The sequence below is a fragment of the Dipodomys spectabilis genome, unplaced genomic scaffold, assembly GCF_019054845.1.
Source record: "Dipodomys spectabilis isolate Male_0828 unplaced genomic scaffold, ASM1905484v1 ptg000067l, whole genome shotgun sequence".
NCBI lineage: Eukaryota > Metazoa > Chordata > Mammalia > Rodentia > Heteromyidae > Dipodomys > Dipodomys spectabilis.
The window spans coordinates 3,667,930-3,693,755 of NW_024870744.1; the positions used below are offsets into that span (position 1 = coordinate 3,667,930).

At 47.7% G+C, this 25,826-nt stretch overlaps 2 protein-coding genes across 2 annotated transcripts in view; both read left to right on the forward strand.

Moving 5' to 3' along the window:
• The window catches only part of Gpr107 (G protein-coupled receptor 107), a 51,317-nt gene that overhangs the window by 12,984 nt on the left and 12,507 nt on the right, over positions 1–25,826 (forward strand). Inside the window, exons 3-14 of the mRNA XM_042681090.1 lie at positions 36–89; positions 519–598; positions 2,856–2,974; positions 5,935–5,972; positions 7,955–8,011; positions 11,364–11,474; positions 12,484–12,617; positions 15,479–15,554; positions 18,412–18,485; positions 18,595–18,712; positions 21,311–21,441; positions 22,980–23,023. Coding sequence (XP_042537024.1) covers positions 36–89; positions 519–598; positions 2,856–2,974; positions 5,935–5,972; positions 7,955–8,011; positions 11,364–11,474; positions 12,484–12,617; positions 15,479–15,554; positions 18,412–18,485; positions 18,595–18,712; positions 21,311–21,441; positions 22,980–23,023 — 1,036 coding nt within the window. The remainder of the gene's footprint in view (positions 1–35; positions 90–518; positions 599–2,855; positions 2,975–5,934; positions 5,973–7,954; positions 8,012–11,363; positions 11,475–12,483; positions 12,618–15,478; positions 15,555–18,411; positions 18,486–18,594; positions 18,713–21,310; positions 21,442–22,979; positions 23,024–25,826) is intronic.
• On the forward strand, positions 5,333–5,708 carry LOC122108975 (60S ribosomal protein L36a-like). Its single transcript, XM_042681093.1, has one exon. It carries the CDS (start codon positions 5,349–5,351, stop codon positions 5,667–5,669), a length of 321 nt encoding a protein of 106 aa, XP_042537027.1. The 5' UTR covers positions 5,333–5,348; the 3' UTR covers positions 5,670–5,708.

Sequence of the window (25,826 nt, forward strand, 5' to 3'; positions counted from 1 at the left end):
GTGGAGTTTACTTCTCCTGTCACCTTCTCCCTTAGAGGATTGGCTTCAGCCTCGACCGGACGAAGAATGATGGCTTTTCTTCTTACTTGGTAAGTATTTAGTGGCAGCCTGCCCAGTGACTTTATGAAAGCCCAGGACCCTGTGTGGAGCCCCGGCTTGCCTGAAGGGCCACTTCCTCTGAGTGATGGCTGCTTTGATGGCTAGGCATTTTCCAGTCCCTCTGTGTGCCTTGGTCCCAACAATTGTCTGCCTTGCTCTTGTATGAATGAACAAGATGAAATATATAATTGACTCTTTTTATTTTCCCCCAGTCCTTGGGCTTGAACTCAGGACCTGGGCTCTATCCCTGAGCCTCTCTGTGCTCAAGGCTAGCGCTCTACCACTTGAGCCACAGTGCCACTTCTGGCCTTTTCTGTTTATGTGGTGCTGAGAAATCAAACCCAGAGTTTCATACATGCTAGGTGAGCACTCTACCACTGAGCCACATTCCTAACCCCTAATTGACTCCTCTTCGTCAGGATGAAGATGCAAACTACTGTGTTTTAAGGAAACAATCTGCCTCTGTCGCCCTTCTAATCCTAGACATCTCCAGAAGTGAGTAAGTAATTCTAAATTTCTTCCTTTGACTCTAGAATACAGCTAGGGAGCATTTAGTCACCCACTTGAATTCACTGGGTATCTGCCAGTGCATTAATGTGTCTGCTGGAACTTAGTACTGGAGGTGACACACCGTGAGAGCGATAAGGCCTCTGGGAATTTGCAAATTAGTGGGAAGACAGAGGAGCAATGAAAATCATCACAGCAAAGGAGAGCGGTAGAAGGGAAGAGAACCCATAACTGTGCTAGGGAAGGGAAGGGAAGACTCCAGGTCATTGTTGGCCCATTCAGCTTCTGGTAGCTCAGCTTTTACCAGATGGAAGAAGAAGTAAAGGGCATTGGCAGCAGAGGCTATGGTCTGTTAATAGGTAGAATAACATACTCAGGAAGCTGTGTTTGTTATGATAGAAAATACATCAACAGAAGATGGGTACCAGTGACTCATGCCTGGAGTCCTAGCTACTCAGGAGATTGAGATCCAAAGCCCATTGGGGCAGATAAATCCTGGAAACACTTATTTCCAATTAGCCAGCAAAAAGCCAGAAGTGGAAGTATGGCGTAAGTGGTAGAGTTACAGTCTTGAGTGAAAAGGCCCTGAGTTCAAGCCCAGTACTAGCAAAAAACATTGACAAAGATAGGCAAGACAGGCTTGGGTCCAGATAACAACTTCTGCCTTTCACATCTGTGTGAGATTTGAGGACTTTGGCTTACCTACCTCGTAGCCATAGTATCTGCCCCATAACATTGTTGGGGAGGCCTGAGGGTGTGGCTCAGTGGTAGAGCACCTGCTTAGCATGCATGGAGAACTTTGTAACATTCCCAGGCCTCCCCCCACCCAAAAAAAAAAAGAAAAGGATTGTAGGTATTGGATTTCTAGCATTTTGGTCTTTTTAAAACTTTGGAACTGAGATGAATTATGGGACTTGGTGTTCTTGAATTTGGCTCATTTCTACCTGGCATCATATGGTCCCTTACGTATAATTTCTGAAGGAACCTTCAAACAGTTTCAAGCTAGAAACAGTATGCTCATACTTGCTTTCAAGGCCACTCATTGACAGCTCAGAACAAGCAAATTTAAGATGAGCCTGATTGGAGAGAGGAGAAATAATGAAGAAGCTTCTTTTAAAATAACAGAGGCTGGGAATGTGGCTCAGTGGTAGAGTTCTTACCTAGCATGCACAAAGCCCTGGGTGCGATTCCTCAGTACCACATACACAGAAAAAGCCGAAGTGGCACTGTAGCTCAAGTGGTAGAGCACTAGCTTTGAGCATAGAGAGGCTCAGTGATAGAGCCCAGGCCCTGAGTTCAAGCCCCAGGACTGGCAAAACAAAACAAAAACAAAAAGTCATAGGTCTAATAATACAAACATTGTCCACAATTGCTTGTGTTCTCATATGAGAACATGAGGTCTGATGGCTCTTCCATCTGTTAGGACTTGAGCTAGCTTGGCTGGAGTAGCAAGGAAAGAAGGCCTCACCTTGAGGCTCCAGGCTCCAGGTGTGACCCATGGGGTGAGGGCAGGCCTGCCGCAGCTTGCTGAGGTTAGGAATCCAGTGTTTTTTCACCTCTGCTCTGCTGTCTTTGGGATCTGCTCCTTACAGCCAGCTCCATGGGAGAGACAAGAGGGACCCTGTCTCCCAGTCAGGTGGAGAAGCACCTGCCTGTTGGCACTGAGATTATGTGTACACTCAGGCATACAAACTGCCCGGGGCCTTGCTGGACTGGAAGGCATTAACAAGGGGAAGGGGGAGACAGAATGGATATCAGCCCTTCTCACAGCCCCTAGCCTCACTTTAATGTCTTAGTGGTTTCTGCTTCTTGTTCCCTTTCCCTTTGCACCAACCAACGGTGCACATTAAGGATACTTAGAGGAAACCGCCAACACCATGTTGGCTTTAGAAGACTGCCAGGACGTTCATGCAGCTGCTTCCTAGCTGGAAGCCCTTGGGCAAGTTCTTTTATTGAGGGAGCAGGGTGGAGAACTGAGGATTGAACTCAGGGTCCCATGCTAGGTAAGTACTATGCCACTTAGCTATATTGGCAGCACACAGGCCAGTTCTTAACCTTCTGTGCACCCTAGTGCACAATGTGGCTCGTAGAATCTCTGCACTGTTGGATGTCACAAGGATGATGGGGGGGGGGGGGGTAGGAAAGGGAGGGGCAAGTTAGAGCTTCACAGGATGCCCTGCCTGCTGTACTTACTGTGAATGACCAGAAGCACTGCTTGAACACTCACCCTTCCTTGTGTTTGCATGCAGAGTAAAAGTCAAATCTCCACCAGAAGCTGGAACTCAGTTTCCAAAGATTATCCTCACCAACGACAAGAAAGTCCAGGAGGCTAAGTTCAACAAAGGCGACCAAACTCAGAATGTACTAGGTAAAACTTAAGGGTAAACTAACATTTGATTCTTACCAGCCTGCTCTGTTGAAGGTTTCCTCCACAGTGAGAACAAACATGATCTAACGTTGTCTTAGCACTGTCTCATTGTGGAGTTTATCATAAATACATAACCAGGAAAGGCGGAAGATGTGAAGATGTGGAAGAACAGTTATCTCTCCCAGTTATCTCCCCAGTGTCAGAATATCGTCATTTATGTTTACATATTAAAGCATGTTTCTTACATTTAGAACATTTGCCTTTTTTTTTTTTTTTTTGCCAGTCCTGGGGCTTGAACTCAGGGCCTGGGCACTGTCCCTGAGCATCTTTTGCTCAAGGCTAGCACTCTACCACTTGAGCCACAGCGCCACTTCTGGCTTTTGCTGTTAAATGTGGTACTGAGGAATCTAATCCAGGCCTTCATGCATGCTAGGCAAGCACTCTACCACTAGGCCACATTCCCAGCCCTAGAACATTTGCTTTTTAAAACTTACAATTATGCCTTTTAATTTTTTGTGCTTGCCTGTTCATTTATCATACCTCATACCTATTGAAAGTCCTGTTAAGTGCATTCTGTCATTTGCTCACCCTTTCCCCTAAGGAAACACGTTTGCTGTGGAAATGTTTGCTTTTGTGGAACTTCCCATAGGATGTGTCACCAGAATTGGAATTTCTGGTTCAAAGGCTATGAATACTTTTGAGAATATTGACACTGATTCTGAAATTCCTTCCTGAGTGAATTAGGTGAATTTATATTCCTATCACAAATACAAAAGTGGAGTTGGGCACTGGTGGCTCATGCCTGTAATCCTAGTTACTCAGGAGGCTGAGATCTGAGGATTACGGTTCAAAGCCAGCCCGGGCAGGAGCATCCTTGAGACTCTTTTTTTGGTCTGTTGTGGGGCCTGAACTCTGGGCCCAGGTGCTGTCCCTGAGCTCTTCAGCTCAAGGCTAGCGCTCTACCACTTGAGTCACAGAGCCACTTCTGGCTTTTTCTGCTTATGTAGTGCTGAGGAATTGAACCTAGGGCTTCACGGATGCAAGGCAAGCACTCTACCACTGAGCCACCTTCCCTGCCCCCATGAGACTCTTACCTCCAGTTACCACCAGAAAACCAGATGTGGTATTGTGGCTCAAGTGGTAGGACACTAGCCTTGAGCTAAAGAGCTCAGGGCCAGCGCCCAGGCCCAGAGTTCAAGACCCCTGACCGACCAAAAAAAGAAAAAGAAATACAAAGTGCTATTCATTTTCTTGTAGCCTAGCCAATTCTGGGTATTTTCTTTTTTAGAAATTACATGACTGGTAATAATGGCTAAAGTGGTAGAGGGCATACCCAACAACATCAAGGCCTTGAGGGAGGGAGGGGGAGGGAGGGAGATAGACAGACAGACAAAATTATTTTAGGCCAGCCCAGTCAGGGATGTTTATGAGACTCTGTCTCAAAAATAACCAATAAGTGCAGTGCCAGTGGCTCATGCCTATATATAATTATAGCTACTCAGGAGGCTGAGAACTGAGATTGAAGCCAGCCCAGGCAGAAGAGTGCATGAGATTCTGATCTCCAGTTAACCACCCAAAAAGCTGGAAGTGGGGCTGTGGCTCTCAAGTAGTAGAGCACCAGCCTTGAGCAAAAAAGCTAAGCAAGAGTGTGAAGCCCTGAGTTCAAGCCCCCATATTGGTACAGCAAACAAAAAATAGCAAAAGCAGGGCTGATGATGGCCTAAGTAATGGAGCATCAGCCTAGAAAGCAGGAGATCCTGAGTTCAAACTAGTTATGGACTGGGATAAAGTGTACATTATGGGTTAGGGAGTGGCTCAGTGGTAGAGAGCCTGCATAGCAAGCAGGAAACCTTGAATTCCCTAGTACCACCAAAAGTAAGACCCTACAGTACATTAATATAATTTGCTGTTAATTTTTCCATATGTATAAGCAAGTCTCATAAATTACATGTTTTTAAAATAATGACCTGTTTTCAAGCATGATTTCTTAAGGAATAAGGAAGTGCATTCCATGTGATATCTCGTGATAACATACACCCGTTTGTTCAGCAGTGAGCTCCCTGTCATGTTATCACTGCCTTGATAACATTTGTCATCTAACACTTTGCAAACTGAAGTTTGCTGCTTCACAGCTCAAGAGTTACAATTTGGACCTGATGAGGTAGAAATCCACAAGATGAGTTTGTTTCAATCATTTGGTATTAGCTGAGTGGGGTGCCTCATAAAATGATACTGTAGCTGGACACCAGTGGCCCACACCTGTAATCCTAGCTACTCAGGAGGCTGAGATCTGAGGATAGAGGTTCAAAGCCAGCCTGGGCAGGAAAGTCCATGAGAGACTTTTTCTTGGCGCTGCTGCAGGCTTCCTGCCATCATGGTTAATGTTCCTAAAACCCGCCGCACTTTTTGTAAGAAGTGTGGCTTGCACCAACCTCACAAAGTAACACAGTACAAGAAGGGCAAGGATTCTCTGTATGCCCAGGGAAAGCGTCCTTATGACAGGAAGCAGAGTGGCTATGGCGGTCAGACTAAGCCAATTTTCCAGAAAAAAGCTAAGACTACAAAGAAGATTGTGCGGAGACTTGAATGTGTTGAGTCCAACTGTAGATCTAAGAGAATGCTAGCTATTAAGAGATGCAAACATTTTGAATTGGGTAGAGATAAAAAGAGAAGGGGGCAAGTGATCCAGTTTTAAGCTCCAACTTTTGTTATGAAGACAATAAAATTGTGAGGTTAAATTAAAAAAAAAAAGAAAGTTCATGAGACTCTTATCTCCAGTAAACCACCAGAAAACTGGAAGTGGTACTGTGACTCAAGTGGTAGAGCACTGGCCTTGAGCTGAAGAGCTGAGGGAAAGTGCCTAGGCCCCGAGTTCAAGCCCCTCTATCGACCAAAAAAAATATTGTAGTACATGTATGAACAAACCCTACAGTAATACTTTTTCAATCTCTTGTTTGTAGATGGTATGAAGTCTGAAAGAAGTACAGTAGATTCAAAGGTAGGTCCTTAGCTGCCATGTGCCTCAGCTTTCCTGGGTGTCTGCACATTCATTTACATACATGTTTGTTTATATGGATGTGTGTACATGCATGTATGTGTGTGTACACATGCACTTGCCTTCCTGATCTACAAGGAGTGTCTTCTGTTTAAGGAGACACCATTGCCATCCGGAATGCCAGACATTTACACTCTAGTTTTAAGAGAACCTAATGCTTTCTTTTAGTCTTTTTGTATTTGTTGCTGTGAAAGACTGTTTTCATTTATTTACAGTTTGTTGCAACAGACATTCTTTTGGGAAGCTTGTTAAAGGTCTTGCCCTACTCATTTTAATATGTGCCCGTTGTTAACTTTTTTTTTTTCCTCCGTGGTCGTAAGGCTTGAATTCTGGGCACTGTCCCTCACCACTTCAGCTCAAGGCTAGTGCTCTACCACTTGAGCCACAGCATCACTTCCAGTTTTCTGGTGGTTTATTGGAGATAAGAGTCTCATGGACTTTCTGCCTGGGCAGGCTTTGAACCATGATCCTCAGGTCTCAGTCTCCAGAGTAGCTAGGATTACAAGTGTGAGCCACCAACACCCAGCCTGTTGTTAACTTTTGATGTCTGACGACCTGTGTTTTCACACACACAAATAATGAGTGTTAGATTGCACAGCACATATGTGCTAGATATCAGGTAGTGAGGGAAGGGAAGCCACACCAGCCTCTAAAGGAGCAGTCACCAGGGGCAAGCTTAGAGTCTGGGGAAGAGGAACACAAGGAAGGAGAAGAAAAATGGCCTAAACAAAGATTAGGCGGGGCGCTGGTGGCTCACGCCTGTAATCCTAGCTACTCAGGAGGCTGAGATCTGAGGATCGCGGTTCAAAGCCAGCCCGGGCAGGAGAGACCGTGAGACTCCTATCTCCAATAAACCACCAGAAAACCGGAAGTGGCGCTGTAGCTCAAGTGGTAGAGCGCTCACCTTGAGCTGAAGAGCTGAGGGACAGCGCCCAGGCCCAGAGTTCAAGCCCCACGACCGACAAAAAAAAAAAAAACAAAAACAAAGATTAGATGGAAGAAACGTATGATGTACAGGCCTATTAGAAGTGAAGGTGTGGTGGGGGGTACTCTTAGATGATACAGGGTCAGACAACAGAGGGCACAGACTTGCAGGAAACAAGATGTCCATCTTATGCAGGTGGCCTTGGAAAAGCACATGTCAGGGACCAGGAAGGACCTCCATAATAGCACAGGTGTAAAGTGCACGGATCTGGACTAGCAGAGGCCATGTGAGGGAATGGGAAGGGAAGAGGAAAAGTTTGTATAGAGAAGTAGTGTTAGAAATAGCAGAAATGGCCTAATGTTTGTGGCTCTCACCTGTAATCTTAGTTACTCTGGAGATCTGAGGATTTGGTTTGAGCCAGCTTAGACAGAAAAGTCTATGAAATTGTCTCTAACTAGCCAAAAGCTAGGCTGGAAGCAGGCTCAAGTGGTAGAGTAATCTCTGCTTAACAAGCACAAGTTCAAACCTACATATATAAAAAGAGATTGCTTTGCTGAAATGTAAATGAAGAAGGGTTGGGGGAACAGGAAAGAGAATAACAGAGGACTATTCTGATTAATGTGCACATGTGAAAGGCCATGGTGAAACCCCTTGGTACAATTAAAAAAAATATATCAACAGAGTAAAAGGCTCTGTTGGGAATAGAGGCATGAGTGGAGTGAGTGGATGAGGTGAATATGGCCCAGTTACTTCATGCACATACGTGAAAAAGAACAGTGAACTGTGTTGAAGGTAATTTTAAGAACAAGGAAAGACAGGATGGGTAGAGTAACAGAAGGAGTGAGTTTGATCAGTGTACAGTATATACATGAATGGATATGAAGCAATGCTATTAAAAAAACTCCAAATAGAAAAATAAGTGTTTTGAAATGTTTTTATTGTAATGAGCTTACTTTTTTCTGCCACTACCATGCTAAAACTGATTATTGTATCTTTTTAGCCAACAGGAGAGAAATCCTTTCCAATTCATAACAACAATGGAGCAGTTTCATTTCAGGTATGTCTTGTCTCAGAATACAGTAGGATCTTGTTGTTGCTTTTTTTTGTCAGACATAGGGCTTGAACTCAGGTCCTAAGTACTATCCTTGAGCTCTTTTGCTCAAGGCTAGCATTTTACCACTTTGAGTGGTTAACTGAGATAACATGAGGATTCTCCTCTCGGGCAGACTTCAAACTGCAATCCTCAGGTCTCATCCTCCTGAGTAGCTAGGATTACAGGTGTGAGCCCCCAGCACTTAGTTATAGTAGGATTTTTAAAGGCATTTTGACCATAGGAGTAATAGCTTAGGCATGCTGCTTGTCACTCACTTGAATACAGTGGCAGTCTTTGTAACCAGTGAACACAATGGGTGGACATTATGGACATTATTACCACACGTGTACCTGATCAGAAGTCTCTGACTGACTATAGTTGTGAGTGTGATATGTCCAGACTCCCGTGGCCCTTGTGCCTCTCCAGTCCACACAGCCTCCAGTCAACGCATGATGGAAGCATGGAATTGTCCACAGAAAGAGCCATTGGTGGGCTGGGAAGTTGGCTCAGTGGTAGAGCACTTGCCTTGCATGCATGAGGCCCTGGGTTCGATTCCTCAGCACCACATAAGCAAAAAGAAAAAAGCCGGAAGTGGCGCTGTGGCTCAAGTGGTAGAGTGCTAGCCTTGAGCTGAAGAGCTGAGGGGCAGCACCCAAGCCCAGAGTGGACCCCCAAAAAAAAAGAAAAAAGAAAAGAAAGAAAGAGCCATTGGTGGGCTTGAGGGCAGTGTGGCATGTTGGAAGGTTCCCTGAGACCCAGAAGTAGCCTCTAGGCAGGCCCCACTGGCATGGTCACTAATGTGTGTGAGTGTTCGTGACAGCCTCACCATGCGTATACCCAGGGTGGGTTTTAGACTGCCTCAGAGGTGCTTAGGAGCCAGGGGACTTGGGACAACTCAGTTTCTGCACCTCACTGATGACCTAAAACTAAATAATGCAAGGAGGAGTTTTGTCTCATCTCAGGCTGTGACTCTCAGTTTTTAAGTAAAAGTACTTTGTACTTTTATGTACAAATTATGTTTTTACTGTCAGCTCATAAGAGCCACTGCCTCTTCTGAGCAGATTCATACTGGAAGTGTAATTTGCTTGCAGAGGAATGCATAGGTCTTAAGTGTATGTACAACTTGGTCAGTTGTAACAAAGGCATGACCCACAGAACTTACTCCGTGGAGATGCTCTGGTTCCCCACCCCCAATCCCAGGAAGTCTTGCACAACTCAGTCTTAATTTCTTACACTGGAGATTGTTTTTGGTCCTTGCAGTTCAGCAAGTAGCTGTCACTGTTGTTGCTGAGTGCTCGCAGGGCGCACATTTGCTTCCGATTTGTGAGCCGCTTTCCGTCTGTGCCAGCACAGACGCCAGCCCTTCCACCGGCCTCCACGGCCCGCATGGCCTGGCCCTGGCTGGCTCCTTGCTCACTCGAACGCCACAAGAGCCACTTTAGCCTCCTGAAAAGATTAGGTCTTGCTCAGCTCTGGCTCTGTCCTGGACTCTCAGGATCCTTCAAGTCTTTGCCAGATGGCATCTTGTCAACAGAGCCTCCCTGAGTGCCCTGTTTTAAATTCAGCTCACTTCTCTAGTCCTGCTCTGTAACTTCTTAGTGCATTCTCCTCCCAGCGTGCCGTGGGAAAGACTTGTTTTCTTTTCTTTCTTTCTTTCTTTTTTTTTTTTTTTTGAGGTAAGTTCTCACCATGTAGCTCAGGCTTCCCTTTAAACATGATCCTCCTGCTGGGATTACAGGTGTGCACTACAGGCCTAACCCCCAAATTAATATTTTTTGAAAAGCTTTCTTTTTCTACCTACCTGAATGAACTAAGGATATGCTTTGACATTTACTGTCATGAGTTGAGTTTGTGACCTGGTTTAACAGGTTAATGGTCTTGGCTGAGTGTTTCTTTTTTTTTATTTCCTTACAAGAAATCTCTTATTCTTAACTTAAAGAGCAGAATGTATAATGCATTGAATTTAATTATAAATAATCACCTTTATAATCATCTGATACAAGAAACAGAACAGAACTAAGCAGCAGAAACTCATGTGTCCTCCAGGGCCCTCCCTGAAAAATGCCATTATAACCATTGCCTAGCTTCTGCTTCAGTGAATTAAGTATATGCCTGTAACCCTAAGCAGTATATTTTTGGCAGATGCTTTTTGTTTCTGATAGTAGTATGTTTGTAGAACTGACCAAGGGCAAGCCGGGCACTGGTAGCTCATTCCTATAATCCTAGCAGTTAAGGATCCTAGCATTGAGGATTGTAGTTCGAAGCCTACCTGGGCAGGAAAGTTGATGAGATTCTTAACCAGCCAAAAACCCAAAGTAGAGATATGGCTAAAGTGGTAGAGCACCAGCCTTGAGCAAAAAACTAAGGGTTAGCACCCAGATTTGAGTTCAAGCCTCAGTCTGAGGCTTAAACACACACACACACACACACACACACACACACACACACACACACACACACACACACACACACACACACACACACACACACACACACACACACACACACACACACACACACACACACACACACACACGGGAAGATTCTTGGGGAGGGGTGCATGTTTTGGTTTGTATTGAACTTGATTTGAGGGCAGGATGATAAAAAAGATTAGTAGAGGAGGTATATATCACAATGAAACCCCTTTATATAATTCATATCTACCACCAAAAAAATGAAAGCATGAATACCCACAACCAACCCCAGGCCAAAAAAAAAAAATAACATAGAGAAAAATGTAGAGAACCTACAGAGCCAGGTTTTGATGATAAACCTCCTTTCTTTTTAAAAAAGTATTCTTGCTGAGTGCTCCCGCCTATAATCCTAGCTACTCAGGAGGCTGAGATCTGAGGATCACAGTTCAAAGCCAGCCCAAGATCACAGTTCAGAGCCAGCCCAGGCAGGAAAGTCCGTGAAACTTATCTCCAGTTAACCACCAGAAAACTGGAAGTGGTACTGTGGCTCAAATGGTAGAGCATTCGCCCTGGGCTGAAGAGCTGGGAGACAGTGCCCAGGCCCAGAGTTCAAGCCCCATGACCGACAAAAAAGTATTCTTTACCCAAAAAGCAAAATGCCATGTGAGCTTGGGGATGAGGTAAGTGCATCTGGGTTGCCTTTGCAGACCTGTGCAGAAAACCTTCCCATCGGCAGACCTGGGCAAAGCAGGGGTAGAAGTGGGAACATGGACTGAGCTCCACCGTCTTTACAATATACCAGGAGAGAAGACTCCACTCAGCTCTTCTCTGGGGGAATTTGACTAAGTGGTCTATTTCCTTCTACCTATTGACATCCATAACTTTTTCTTCTTCACCTTCAGTTTTTCTTTAACATCAGCACTGATGAGCAAGAAGGCCTCTACAGTCTTTACTTCCATAAGTGCGCAAATGGCGACTCGCACACTAGTGACATGTTTTCGTTCAGCCTGGATGTGAGTACCTTGGCCTGGGCATGGGCCTGTAAAATTCAGCACATATCTCTCTATAAGAGTAGTTCTGAGGGGCTAGGAAGGTGGCTCAGTGGTAGAGCGCTTGCCTTGCATGCATGAGGCCCTGGGTTCGGTTCCTCAGCACCACTTAAGCAAAAAAAGAAAAATGCCAGAAGTGGCGCTGTGGCTCAAGTGGTAGAGCACTAGCCTTGAGCTGAAGAGCTGAGGGACAGCGCCCAGGCCCAGAGTTCAGGCCCCACGACTGGACCCAAAAAAAAAAAAAGAGTAGTTCTGAGCTGGGCAGCAGTGACATATGCCTGTAATCCTAGCTATTCCAGAAGCTGAGATCTGAGGATCCTGATTCAAAGCTATTACAGGCAGGAAAGTCCATGAGACGGTAATCTCCAATAAACTACACACACAGACACCCACACGCACACACACAGAAGCCAAAAGCTAGGCTTTCTTGCTACAGGCAGGAAAGTACACACACACAGAGAAAAGCCAAAAGTGGATCTGTGATACAGAGAGAGAGAGAGAGAGATGGAGAGAGAGAAAGAGAGAAGCCAAAAGTGGATCTGTGGCTTAAGTGGTAGAGTGCTAGCTTTGAGCAAAATGCTCAGGGACAGTGCCCGGGCCCCTGACTTCAAGCCCCAGGACTGATACATATACACGAAAAGTAGTTTTTTGTTTCCTTGTTGGCTTTTGTTTGTTTTTGGGGGGGGTGGGGGTGGGGAGGGATCCAACCCAGGGCTTTACATTACACATGGTAAGCATGCACTTTACCACTGAATGTTTCATTCATGACTACTTCGTTAAGAGAAGATGTGGGCAAGGTACTTCAGCAGAGGATTATATGAGTAAGAGACAGAGACATTCGGGACATGTTTCCACGTCAACCAGTGCAGTCCCCGTGTGGTGTCCACTGCTTGTCCTCACTGTCCTGACCTCTAGTGGAGTAGCTGAGGGAGCCATTCCTCCACAGTGGAAGGTGACTTTGTGTTGGTTTCAGATTAAGATCACGGAGAAGAACCCCGACAGCTACCTCTCAGCAGGGGAGGCCCCCCTCCCCAGGCTATACATCTCCGTGGCCTTTTTCTTCTTCCTTTCTGGGATCATCTGGATTCACATTCTTCGGAAACGAAGGTAACAATGACTTCTTTGAGTGTGGATTCCGACTTGCATGGTTGACCTTGTGCTGGGTTCTGCACTGGGAGGAGGCGACAGTAAGCGGCTTTGCTTCCTCTTTGAAGGGCGTCTTCCCTGAGAAACCAGGGCAGCAGCATCCCGTGCAAGTGTGCTCCAGGGAGGATGGCTTTGCCTGCCTTGGGTTTTTGTTTTTGTTTTTGTTTGCTCGTTCCCAGGTTTTGTGTTCTGTGTTAAGAAGCAACTCTGAATGCATTGGTCATCTGCAAGCAAAGTACTTCCAGGGCAGGGACCCCGCTGACCCGGTCTCAGAGTCAGCTGTTGGTACCTTTACAGGGCTGTGTGTCCTGACAAGCTCAGTGATGCTGCCCACTGCCCGCGTGCGAGCTTAGGGAGCCACCTGGCACTGCAGGCGTGGGCTCACAGCCTGCCTGGATTATTTCTCTGCCCAGATGTGAAACCTTCAGAAAACCTCTTCAAAGCCCATCTGCCTGTCTCTGGGCCTTTGTTCTAAAACCCCTGAGCCTTTGACTTCCTGTGCTTGGTTCTTCAGTGGAGCAGCTGCATAGATAGGCTCCATGCTTTCCCTCCCCATGGACTGACAATATGAGAACCACAGCATGTATTTGTTGCAGTGGAAGGTTCGTGGGCCACATGGTGATGGTGTTTGAGTATGGTTTTAGAGTATTATGTGCCAATTGGAACTACAGAATAATGAAGCCCACCCACATTCCTCTCTGGAGTGGGGAGAATGGTGACTTCTGTCACCTAAAGGACACGCCTCAGGCTGGACTCTGCTAGCCAGAACTCACAGGTCATTGCTGTGACACTGCCAGACGATATGAAGCCCCACATGACCCCATTTGATCACCAGACTGCCATTACCATGCAAGAGTCACCTAAATGCAGGCCAGGAACGTTTTGGAGTTTTAAATAAAATGTTCCTTTTACCTTGATTAGAGAAGTCGGAAGTGTGAACTTTGTGACTTGCGGTCTGCCTCACAGCTTTCTGTGCGTCTTGTTCCTCAGCCTCACACCTGGGACTGTCATTGCTCTGCCTTTCTTTCCTCCAGTGTCTTAGGTTGTTAGGTCTGTGACCCCTCAGGGGCTTTGAGTAGGGGTGCTATGCAAACTCAAGATGCCTCTCACATAGCTTCCCATGTGCCATGTGCCTACTCAGTGGAAGCCGAAGTCATTGCCACTGATTCACGAATCTAAAATTGAGAGGAGGCTTACATCTCTGACTAAATGAGGCTGACCTGCTTTGTGTAAGTCAGATTTTTGATCCCGTTGACGTATCATTTACCTACAGCGAGGTGTGATTGATGCCCTCCCCAGGTTTTTCCAGTCTTGCAGCCAGTTCTGTGAGGTTGGAAATGGAAGTGACATAAAAGCACGCGACTCCAAGGCTGTGGCCACATTTCAGAGACGCAGAGCTCCTTGGGACTGGAAGAAAGGCGAGAGTTGCCAGCGTACATTGTGGAGGCAGTCACCGTAGTCAGGCGCACCATGCTGGTTGGTTGGGCTGGCTAGCGTTCCAGCAGTTTGCTGAGGGGATGTTCCCAGTTTCACAAGAAGGTCTTGAGGTATAGCGCGATTGAGGTCTTTCCATGGGAGCAGTATTCCAGCCCCTATATTCCAGCCCAGTATTCCAGCGCTGTCCCCCTCCTGAGATCTCCTAGGCCTCTGTCCTCTGAGGAAGAGGAGGAGGCACGCTGCCACTAGGCCACATTCTAAGCCCTGGCCTCCTCTAGTCTTTGCATATTTTCTTGTGACTTCTCAGGCTTTTTTTTAGTTGCTTTGCATAAGTTTCTTGCATATTCTGGACCTTGATTTCTTGTCTGTCTTGAGCATTGCAGTTATATTGTTCTCCCAGTTATTATTAAGTTGGTTTGTTGGTATGCATTGTTGAATGAAAGTTTTCCATTGTAATGGAGTCAGAGCTATCTGAATTTAGTCCTTTCCTGATTTCCCTTGGCTACTCCAAGATGATATTGAATATGTATTTAATATCTGGATTGGAAATGCACTTGGAGTCCCTCTTCCTGTATGTAGGGAGTAGAGGCCCCACTTTATTTGTTCTGTATTTTCAAGCTGATACTTCCTCAGGGCAGGTACCAAACAATATACCCTTTCCTACCAATTTAGCTGCTGGATCTCATGTGAAGCTAGTTGGGTGTGAATGAGTCTCCTGAGCTCTCTAGTCTATTTCCATGGATTTGTTTGTCTCACTGATGTGGTTTGCAGATACCACTAATGTGGTATCCGAGAGCCAGTATCTGAGAGTACATGCCTTGTGTGTACATGCTCCGTGTGGCTTTCCCTCGGTCTTTCTAGGTTTCACATTCTCAGTGGCCTGTGTGTCCTGTTGGGTTCATCCCAGGAGGAGTTGGGATGGGAAGAGGAAGTTAATGCCTGGCAGCCCAGCAGTTGACTCTGGTACCTGGGGGGTGGGAGTGGTGTTTCAGAGAAAGTGTGGGTGGGGTCAAGGGCCCATGCTTCCTGCCACTAGCATCAGCCCTCCTACACTGGCCTGCAACTGGAGTCTACCGCCACCTTGCTCTCACTCATGTGGCCTTCCAGGGTAGTTTCTAGGAGGAAGATTTCTATCTTGTCAGGACTGAGAGCTTTAGTGCATATTTCTGGATTCACAGCATCACATTGTATACAAGGGGGGGGGGGGGGCTTTTTACTCTATCCCCAGCCTTTTCTGGTGACAGAAACTACTTTCTTTAAAAAGGATTACTTTTGTAGTTTGCTGAGATTCTGTTAAGTGCCTGCTTTTCAGTAGCCCTGATACGTGCCCTTTGGGAGAAGGCTCCTCTTTTTAATTCTTTTCTCTCTCTCTTTTTTTTTTATAGGAATGATGTATTTAAAATCCACTGGTTGATGGCGGCCCTTCCGTTCACTAAGTCTCTCTCTCTGGTGTTCCATGCAGTATGTATCTGTACATGGGGATCACTTACACCGTGATATGCATGCCTTTATGAACAGGAAAAAAATGAACTAGAAGAAGGAAGGGATAAATTGGTGAGAGACAGAGGAGGAGGTTCCAGAAGGCCCCTTTGCCTGGGGAGCCTGGCCATGGGGTCAGTGATTGCCAGGCCAGGCTTGAGACAGCTGCAGAATGCTCCGCAGCGCTTGTTTTGATCACTTTGCTTCTGTCATCTCTCGAGATGAGAGTGCCATCTGCTGGATTGTGTCTGTAACTTCCTGTATTTTTCCAGATAATCTCTCATATTCTTTCTGGATGTGAAGGTCAGTGTTTGTAGACCTGAGAGAAAAGTTGATCTTATATAGATTGGATCATAAGCCAGGCACCAGTAGTTCATTCCTGTAATCCTAGCTTCTTGGAGGCTGAGAAGGAAGGATCACAGTTTGAGGTCAGCCTGGGCAGAAAATTCTTGAGGCCCCTTCTGAGCCCATTGCTGGATAAAGTGGCACATGCCTGTCATACCAGAGGCTAAGATTGAGAGGATAATGGTTCCAGGTTAGCCCTAGGCATTAAAGTCTGTGAGAGTCTGGACAAAAGAAGCTGGCATGATGGCACGCTTGTCATCTTGATAAATAGACTGAGAAGCCTAAAATAGATAGGTATGGCCCAGGTGGGTGCCCAGACAGGAAGCAAGGCCCTAATCTCAAAAACAACTAGTGTGAAAAAAGGGAAGGGCTAGAAGCATGGCCCAGTGTAGAGCACCTTCCTAGGTAGTACAGTACTGCCACCCCAAAAAAGAAAGGCTTAGGCATGATGATTGGGTTTCAACTTTGCATATTGAGAACGGATGCAGATGAAGTGAGTGTACCTGTAGGGCGGGATCACAGCTGCGAGCTAGTGAGGTGTGTGCGCGCCACATTGGTCTACCCTCCTGCCATACTGGAGAATAGTATCCCAGGGAAAAACAAAAATAGACCTTGTCACACTATTGGGAAATGACGTCAGTTAGGGCTTTTTTTCTGGAATCACGTTAATATCTAGATACCACTTATAATGAAAGGTATATGTATGCATCAGTGCCAATCGTGGGGTCTTCTTGGAGCATTTTGGGGTACATTACTGAATCTTGCCACTTCAGTGAAAGTGCATTGGCAGCCTCAGCATCTTTAGGTTTACAGACTTTTTTTTCCTGCCAGTTGTGGCGCTTGAACTCAGGGCCTAGGCACTGTTCCTGAGCTGCTTTTGCTCAAAGCTAGTGCTCTGGGACTTGAACTTTGGGCCTGGGCACTGTCCCCGAATTCTTCAGCTCAAGCTGAGTGCTCTACCACTTGAACCACAGCACTACTTCCTGTTTTCTGGTGGTTAATTGGAGATAAGAGTCTCACAGACTTTCCTGCCTGGGTTGGCTTTGAACCACAATCCTCATATCTCAGTCTTCCTGGGTAGCTAAGTGTGAGCAACTGGCACCTGGCTACTTCCAGCTTTTTGGTGGTTATTTGGAGATGAGGCTCAGGAACTTCCCTGCCTAGTCTGGCTATGAACTCTGATCCTGAGATCTCAGCCTCCTGAATAGCTAAGATTTTTTTTTTGTTTTTGGTTTTGTCAGTTATGGGGCCTGAGCTCTGGGCGTGGGCGCTGTCCCTCAGCAATTCAGCTCAAAGCTAGCGCTCTACCGCTTGAGCCACAGCGCTACTTCCGGCTTTTTTTGCTTATGTGGTGCTGAGGAATTGAACCCAGGGCCTCAAGCATGGAAGGCAAGAACTCTACCACTGAGCCACCTTCCCAGCCACTGAATAGCTAAGATTACAGGTGCAAGCCACTCACACCTGGCCAGACTTTTTTTTTTTTTTTTTGGGGGGGGGGGTCAATTGTGAGGCTTGAACTCAGGGCCTAGGCTATCCCTGAGCCTTTTTGCTCAAGGTTAGCACTCTACCATGTGAGCCACACTTCTTCCAGTTTTTGTTTTGTTTTACTTGTTTTGATTTTTTTGGTGGTTGTGGGGCTTAAACTCTGGGCCTGGGCACTGTCCCTCAGCTCTTCAGCTCAAAGCTAGTGCTCTACCACTTGAGCCACAGCACCACTTCTAGTTTTCTGGTGGTTTATTGGAGATAAGAGTTTCATGGACACGGGAGGGCAGGGATGGTAAGGGGAAACAAAAGAGGAGGCAACAATGCTTGATAAGAAATGTACTCATTACCTTGCTTATGTAATTGTAACCCCTCTGTACGGTATTTTCACAATAAAAAAAAACTTATTAATTAAAAAAGAGTTTCATGGACTTTCCTGCTTGAGCTGGCTTTGAGCCAAGATCCTCAGATCTCAGCCTCCTGAATAGCTAGGCAGGCGTGAGCCACCAGCACCTGGCTGCTTCCAGTTTTTGAGTGGTTAGTTGGAGATAAGAGTCTCACAGGGACTTTACTGCCTGAGCTAGCTTCAAACCACAAACTTCAGATCTTTGCCTCCTACATAGCTAGGATTGTAGGCATGAGCCACTGGTGCCTGGCTCTTCTTTTACTCTCCTTTTTTTTTAAAGAATGAAGTAGTTGAGGCAAGATGGTTATGCCTAGATGTCCCCACTGGCGGGCTGGCATCCTGCATAGCAGCAGCAGCTGTATGAAAGGATAAGTTCTTGACTAGAATGTGGAGAAGACTTACAGCATCTGGATCATTTTCTTTTTGTTTTTATTTTTAAGAAAGCAGGCAGCCATTTGCCAGAGTGAATTGTTTAAGAGTAGGACCTGGACTGAATGGGGTGGGGTGTTGGGGGACCCCCATCCTGAGGTCCCCTGGGTCCTGTGTGTCACGCAGCCTGGGTGGGTGCTGAGTAACCCTTTCTGAGCTGCATCTGTTTGCTTTCAGATCGACTACCACTACATCTCCTCGCAGGGTTTTCCCATCGAGGGCTGGGCCGTTGTGTACTACATAACACACCTGTAAGTACACAGTGTGTGTCACACAAAGCACAAGGCGGGGGGACGCGACTGTGACGTCATTGGGTGTGAGGAGCCTCACGGGGGTCTGCGTTTCTGGCTTCTCTTCCAGCTTGAAAGGGGCCCTGCTGTTCATCACCATCGCGCTCATCGGCACGGGCTGGGCTTTCATTAAGCACATCCTGTCAGATAAGGACAAGAAGATCTTCATGATCGTCATCCCACTCCAGGTGAGGAACCCATCTGCTGCTGTTCCCTCTCAGTTCCTAGCAGGGCTCAGCCCCAAGTCCAATCAGAACAGGCGGCAGCTGGCCTGGAAACCCATTTCTGCCTTTGGGAGTGGAGCTTTGCTTTCTGAATTCCAACACACTGAAACAGGTCCTTGAACACTCTTGGGAATCGCTCGATGGTCACTTGTCTGAATGCCCAGGCTGGATGGAGAGCTGTGGGAAAGCCTCCTGCATCCATTTGCCCTCTAGCACAATCGTCTTCTTTGTGAGGATGCCCAGATACTGCCATTTTATCAACAAAGCATTTCAAAATATGGAAGGCGCCCATGAGCTGCAAGGGAGAATAGGACAGTGGGTGCGGAGGACAAACGTTTGGCAAACCCTCTTGTGTGTAGAGCCCTGGCCTGCGGTCAGTCTTCCACGGCTGGAAGCTGCTCAGAAGTAAAACCTTGTTTTCTGTTCAGCAGTCTTTTTTTTTTTTTTGGTGGGGGGGTCCATCTGTGGGCCTGAACTCCGGGGCTAGGCACTGTCCCTCAGCTCTTCACCTCAAGGCTAGCGCTCTACCACTTGAGCCACAACGCCACTTCTGGCTTTTTTTTTCTACATATGTGGTGCTGAGGAATCGAACCCACGGCCTCATACATGCAAGGCAAGCTCTCTACCACTGAGCCACCTTTCCAGCCCAGCAGTCTTATTGCAAGTAGAACCAGTCAAAGAACTTAGAACAAACAGAGCCTGTAGCAGGATGCATATAGCTCTTTGCCCAGAGATCATATGTTTTAGCACGTGGCTCAGGTCAGCTGATGTCATGCTTTATTGTTCAGTAGAAGTGTGGCAGGTGGGGAAGGAAGGGCACAACTCCCTAGGCACCAGTTCAGCCTGTTCAGCTCTGGGGATGGGCTGGTTGGCAAAGCTTACGGCGAAGCCCCCTCATGCACACAGGCAGGAGGGCGTTACTGTAGACTTCCAGGGTGCTCTGGAGGGGCTTTGTGCCAAAGGGGGCACTCAGCCAGATGTTTAAGGAAAAGAATGTGACATAGGTAACGGAGCAGCCACAGAGCCCACTACCACTGCACCAGTGAAGCACAGAGGCTGAGAAACATCTGCATCTTTTGGTGATTGAGCCAGCAGGGTCATTGGTGTTCAGACTGAGAGCCATAGCTTCCCCAGGCCCCTGAGCCTGGGCCTTCCTCCCGCTGAGTCCCTGGCCCTTGACAGGGGCTAACCACTCCCCTCCTGGAGGTCAGGCTTCCTGCTTCCCCTGTTGGTCCACTCAACAATGGAGGTAGAGCTGCATGGCACAGCTCAGGAAATGAGGGTGCTTGGAAGGGGACAGGGAAGCATATTCACGCTTACACGGTGTCTCATCAGTCCAGAGTTAAGACTGCTTCCCTTTGGCCATAGGGAGTGACAAAACATTTCTTTTTCTTTTTTTGGGTGGGGGGAGGGGGTATGTGCTAGGGATTAAACCCAGGTCTTTTTTTTTGGTCGGTCATGGGGCTTGAACTCTGGGCCTGGGCGCTGTCCCTCAGCTCTTCAGCTCAAGGCTAACGTTCTACCACTTGAGCTATAGCACCACTTCCAGCTTCTGCTATGTATGTGGTGCTGAGGAATCGAACCCAGGGCCTCATGCATGCGAGGCAAGCACCCTACCACTGAGCCACCTTCCCAGCCCCTACACTGAGGACTTTGTACACTAAGCAAGCTACCCCTCTGAGCCACCCTCCAGGCCTGGTCAGAATAGAAGTTTCTAGTACTAAGAAAGTGACACGTGTACAGAGTAGGATTTCAAGACTGTCACTGGCACATTGCATGTGCCAGCTCCTGTGGGGACACCGCACGCCCCGTCAGGCATGGGAGAGGGCTGAGTGCCTGTGCTCTGCTGTGTCGCTGCGGTGGGCCGCAGGGGCAGCGGCCTGAGCACAGCCAGCTGGGCTTCAGGGGAACAGTTGCGGGAAGAAGCCACAGCTGGGGCTGGTGGGAAAACAAATTCCACAATTGGTTTTGCATTTGAACTAAGTGAGGATTGGATTTTCTGAGAAGCTAATAAGTCCTGGATGGAAAGAGAAACGACACTTCAAGACCTTCTCAGCTCCTTGAAGTTGAGTGCAGCCCTATGGGGTTTTGATCCCTGCAGCTACTCCTAACAGTGATCTTCAAAAGAACATACAAATAAATGGTAAATTTCTGCTATGCTCAGAGGTATCTCAGCGAGCAGTCGAAATGCTTGCCGTGACTGTGGGGCAGATCCCAGGGAAAACTTCGCTGCAGAAGCAGAATCCAGGTGTGGCTAAGCTGAGCCACAGGGAGGAAGTGGGGCGTGCGCAGTGTGAGGGGCCTGGCCTGGACTCCCACCCGTGAGGAGCAGGGTAGCTGCTCAGCCCTGGGGCTCAAACTGCCATTCTTGCTGCACTAGTCTGTGACACGTAGAGACTACATCTTGTAGAAGAGGGTCAGAGTTCCACAAGGGCCAGTGGGACTGGGGACAGCGCTGTGGCCTCAGGCTGGGGTCCGCAGGCCTGGCTGAACACCCACCGGGTCTGCTGTCGTAGCAGTCACCCAGGCTTTGAGGCCTCCACAACCTCTCCTGTCCTGTAGGTCCTGGCGAACGTGGCCTACATCATCATTGAGTCCACCGAGGAGGGCACGACGGAGTACAGCTTGTGGAAGGACTCTCTGTTCCTGGTGGACCTGCTGTGCTGTGGGGCCATCCTCTTCCCTGTGGTGTGGTGCGTAGCCCGCGGGGGGTGTGGCACACTGCAGTTCGGCTGTCCCCGGGCAGCGGCTGACCAAATCACACAAGTCATGGGGCCCAGGCCGCCCCAAACCACTCCTAGGGACCTTCTGAGGTCACTTTGCGAGGCCATGCAGGCCCAGTGCTCACACCGTAGCAGAGTCTAGAAATGAGAACTTAGCATCATGAGCCTGATCATGCACAGCAGCTATCATCTTGGGTAGGAAACGAGTAGAGTCCCCTGAGTGAGCTTTTCTTGCCATTCAGAGGGGAAACGAGGGAGAGTGATAACAGAGCTGGTGCTGGTCTTCAGTGCTCTGGAGGGTGGCTTGCTTCATGCCTAGAATGGCAGCCCATGGGCACCACTTTTGTGTGGAAACGGCGTTCATGCCCAGTCGCTGTCTGACAAGAATCACTATCCCAGTTCCATCTTGTGCAGGGTGATGGAAGTTGTTGGTTTAGTGGAAGAGAGCAGGCTGGCAAGGGCAGCACTCCATTTGTCCTCATTGGTCTGGGGCATAGCCATTTGAATGTTTCTTAGGGCTGTGCCCTGCAGCCACCATCCTGAGGTGTGCCAGGCTCTGCAGGCCCAATGGTGGGAATGGTTAGGTCTTAATGGGATGGGTCAGCAGATAGCCGTGGTATAGAATGTGGTACGGTCTTCCTTGGTGACTGTGAACATGCCTAGAATGCCAGTCTGCAGCCTCCTTAGTAATGCTGCTGTCCTCTCCTGAGTGGTAATTATGGCAATTAGTTACCAGCATGCCCAGCCCAGAGAAAGGCTCCCTGGAGGCTGTTCTGTGCACTTCCAAATCTCAGTGGAGAGCGTTTGTGTGAAGCCATATGTCCAGCTCCCAGACCCAGACTTAGAAATTGGCTGTGAGCCGGGCGCTGGTGGCTCACGCCTATAATCCTAGCTACTCAAGAGACTGAGATCTGAGGATCGCGGTTCAAAGCTAGACAGGCAGAAAAGTCCCTGAGAGACTCTTTATCTCCAATAAACGACTCAAAAACCCAAAGTGGTGCTGTGGTTCAAGTGGTAAGAGAGCTAGCCTTGAGCACAAAGAAGCTCAGGGACAGTGCCCAGGCCCTGAGTTCAGGCCCCACGACAGACAAAAGAAAAAAGTTGACAGTGACTTTCTTCTAAGACCCATTCTCCTCATGAGTTCAATGATGTGCTCTTGTCCTGAGCTTGGCCCAGGTGGCCTCAAGCATGAGATTGAGGAGGAGCTATCAGGAGGGTTAAATGGTAGCTTGCTCCTCACTCCAGCCCAGCCAGATTCACTTGTTGCCATAATTTGATTTTGCCAGCAGAGGGCGTCTTCACCCTCACAGACTTAAGCACCATAAATGGCAAAGTGTGGGTTGTCGAAGATTGCTTTGCTTTTTTCTTTCTTTCTTTTTTTTTTTTGAAGTGTTCTCTTAAGTCTTGTGGTCTAATCCTTTTGGTTTATAATTGGGGAATTGTACTGGAGCCAAAACTAGAGAAGAATGCAAATTTGTCAGCTAATCTCTCTCAATGCTTATTTTTAGGTCCATCAGACATTTACAAGAAGCCTCGGCCACAGATGGAAAAGGCAAGTTTTCCCGGCCCTTTGTGTTGCTTGCTCTCCCTGAGTCTGCATGCCGGGCACTCCTGAGCTGGGCGATCGGGGAGGTGTTAAGGGCAGGTGTGGGGTGCTCCAGAGACTGGCTGCAGGAAGAGGCTTGGGGGTGATGGATGTGGAACTGGTGATTCATTTCATTCCCACTCGTGACTGTGATTTTCACCTTCTCAAAGCGGAGTCAGAAAGTAGAGCTCATTACACTTCCCTGGAGGAGCAAGTCTGTGGACAGGGGTGCGCTGCAAAGCTGGCCTTCCTGCCCACTTCACCAACATGCTTTCCAAAGAGCTGGGTCCAGGTTCATGAAGGTGTGACTGAGGCCTGCAGCACCTTCAGAATGACCTGTCATAGCCCTGCACATCTCCTCCTCCTGAGTCAGGAAGCAGGCCACGAGGCAGCACCATGTGCTTCCTCTACGGGGCTGTCTTGAACCATTCCATGGGCCCAGGCTGCCAGGCAGCTGTGAGGGCTGGAGGAGCCGTGCGCTCTCCAGCCCTCTGCTGATGGCAGCGCTCTGCAAGGCACCTTGTCCATTAATAGTCAAAAAGAAGTAAGTAGTGTGAGTCTTTTTAAAAATAAATGGCTTAGCCAGGTGTTGGTGGTTCACACCTGTAATCCTAGCTATTCAGGAGGCTGAGATCTGAGGATTACGCTTGAAGCCAGACTGGGCAGAAAACTCATCTCCAATTAACCACTCAAAAACTGGAAGTACAGCTGTGGCTCTAAGTAGTAGAGCACTAGCCGTGAGCAAAAGAGCTCAGGGCTAGGTGCCAGACCCTGAGTTTAAGCCCCACAAACACACACACACACACACACACACACACACACACACACACAATGGCTATACACTTCCAACAGCCATGGTATATACTTGATATATTATTTCATTTAAAAATTTTTGGTCTAAGCCGGGTGCTGGTGGCTCACGCCTGTAATCCTAGCTACTCAGGAGGCTGAGATCTGAGGATCGCGGTTCAAAGCCAGCCCGGGCAGGAGAGACCGTGAGACTCCTATCTCCAATAAACCACCAGAAAACCGGAAGTGGCGCTGTAGCTCAAGTGGTAGAGCGCTCGCCTTGAGCTGAAGAGCTGAGGGACAGCGCCCAGGCCCAGAGTTCAAGCCCCACGACCGACAAAAAAAAAAAAGAAAAAAAAAATTTTTTTTGGTCTATTTAGAAACAAATAGGGATTGAACCAGCACTTTATCATGTTAGGCATGTGCAAATGACATATTGTTCCTTGTGGATGAATGAGTCGTGTGTGTGTGTGTGTGTGTGTGTGTGTGTGTGTGTACACGTGTATGTACATGTGTACATGCCATATTTCTTCACCCATTTATCATGGTGGGGTATCTGGGCTGTCTCTAACTGGGCTGAATAATGCTGGGCCAACGTGGCTGTTGAGGTCCTTTGTTGACTCTGGATAACACCATTTCTCGATGTTGAATTTCCCTATCAGGTGCGCGTGCTGTGATCTGTTTAGGCTCTCGCCGGTTTGTCAGAACAGCCAGTTACTGTGGGCTCGCTCCATCCCCCAGGCTCCTGCCACTCTTGCTTCTGGGCTGCCTTTCCTGTGAAGATCTTGCCCAGGCTGAGAGCTGATCCCTGTGCAAGTCCTAGTGCCCCCCCCCCAGCCTCCAGTGTCCTCTGCCTCCTTGGAGTTTGTCTCTAGCCCTTCCCTCGTTGACATTCTCCTCTTTCACTCCTGGTCTGTGGTGTCTCCCCGTCTGTGGCTCCCTGGTGACACATTTCACCAGCTGCACTGTCAACAGCAAAGATAGCTGCGCCATGTGCTGATGGCTCCCCTAGAGGAACAGAGAGCCCTGACCTGCTTAGAATGGGGTACAGGAAGCACTTGCTGCAAACATCGACACCCACCTTCTGCAGTAACTGTTGGAGACATTCTTTTTTTTTTTTGTCAGTGATGGGGCTTGAACTCTTGGCCTGGGTGCTGTTCCTCAGCTCTTCAGCTCAAGGCAAGTTCTCTACCACTTGTGCTACAGCGCCACTTCTGATTTTCTGGTGGCTCATTGGAGATAAGAGTCTCACAGACTTTCCTGCCTGGGCTGGCTTTGAACCTCAATCCTCAGATCTCGGCCTCCTGAGTAGCTAGGATTATAGGCATGAGCCATCAGTGCCCAGCTAGCATTCTTTTTTTTGGGGGGGGGTCCAGTCGTGGGGCCTGGGCATTGTCCCTCAGCTCTTCATCTCAAGGCTAGCGCTCTACCACTTGAGGTACAGCACCACTTCCTGCTTTTTTTCTTTTTGCTTATGTGGTGCTGAGGAATTGAACCCAGGGCCTCATTCATGCAAGGCAAGAGCTCTACCACTGAGCTACCTTCCCAGCCCTCAGTAACATTCTTGAATTTCTATATTCCCTGTCTTTGCATTTATATAAAAGGCAATTGTTTTTTGTAATGTAATGAGTAGGGTTTTTAAAAAATAATTTTAAAGTGTTGAGACCTCTTTCATCTTACATACTTTGATTTTTTTTTTGTCAGTCGTGGGGCTTGAACTCTGGGCCTGGGCACTGTTCCTCAGCTTTTCAGCTGAAGGCTAGTGCTCCACTTGAGCCACAGTGGCACTTCCAGTTTTCTGAGTGGTTTATTGGAGATGAGAGTGTCACAGACTTTCCTGCCCAGGCTGGCTTTGAACCTCGATCCTCAAATCTCAGCCTCCTAACTAGTTAGGATTACAGGTGTTAGTCACCAGCCCCTGGCATTTTTTTTTTCTTACTATCCAACTGCAGACACTGTAAAATGTTTTGCATTCCCAGTT

Coding starts and splice junctions, on each gene's coding strand:
- LOC122108975 (XM_042681093.1), top strand. CDS start 5,349: ATGGTTAATGTTCCTAAAACCCGCCGCACTTTTTGTAAGAAGTGTGGC.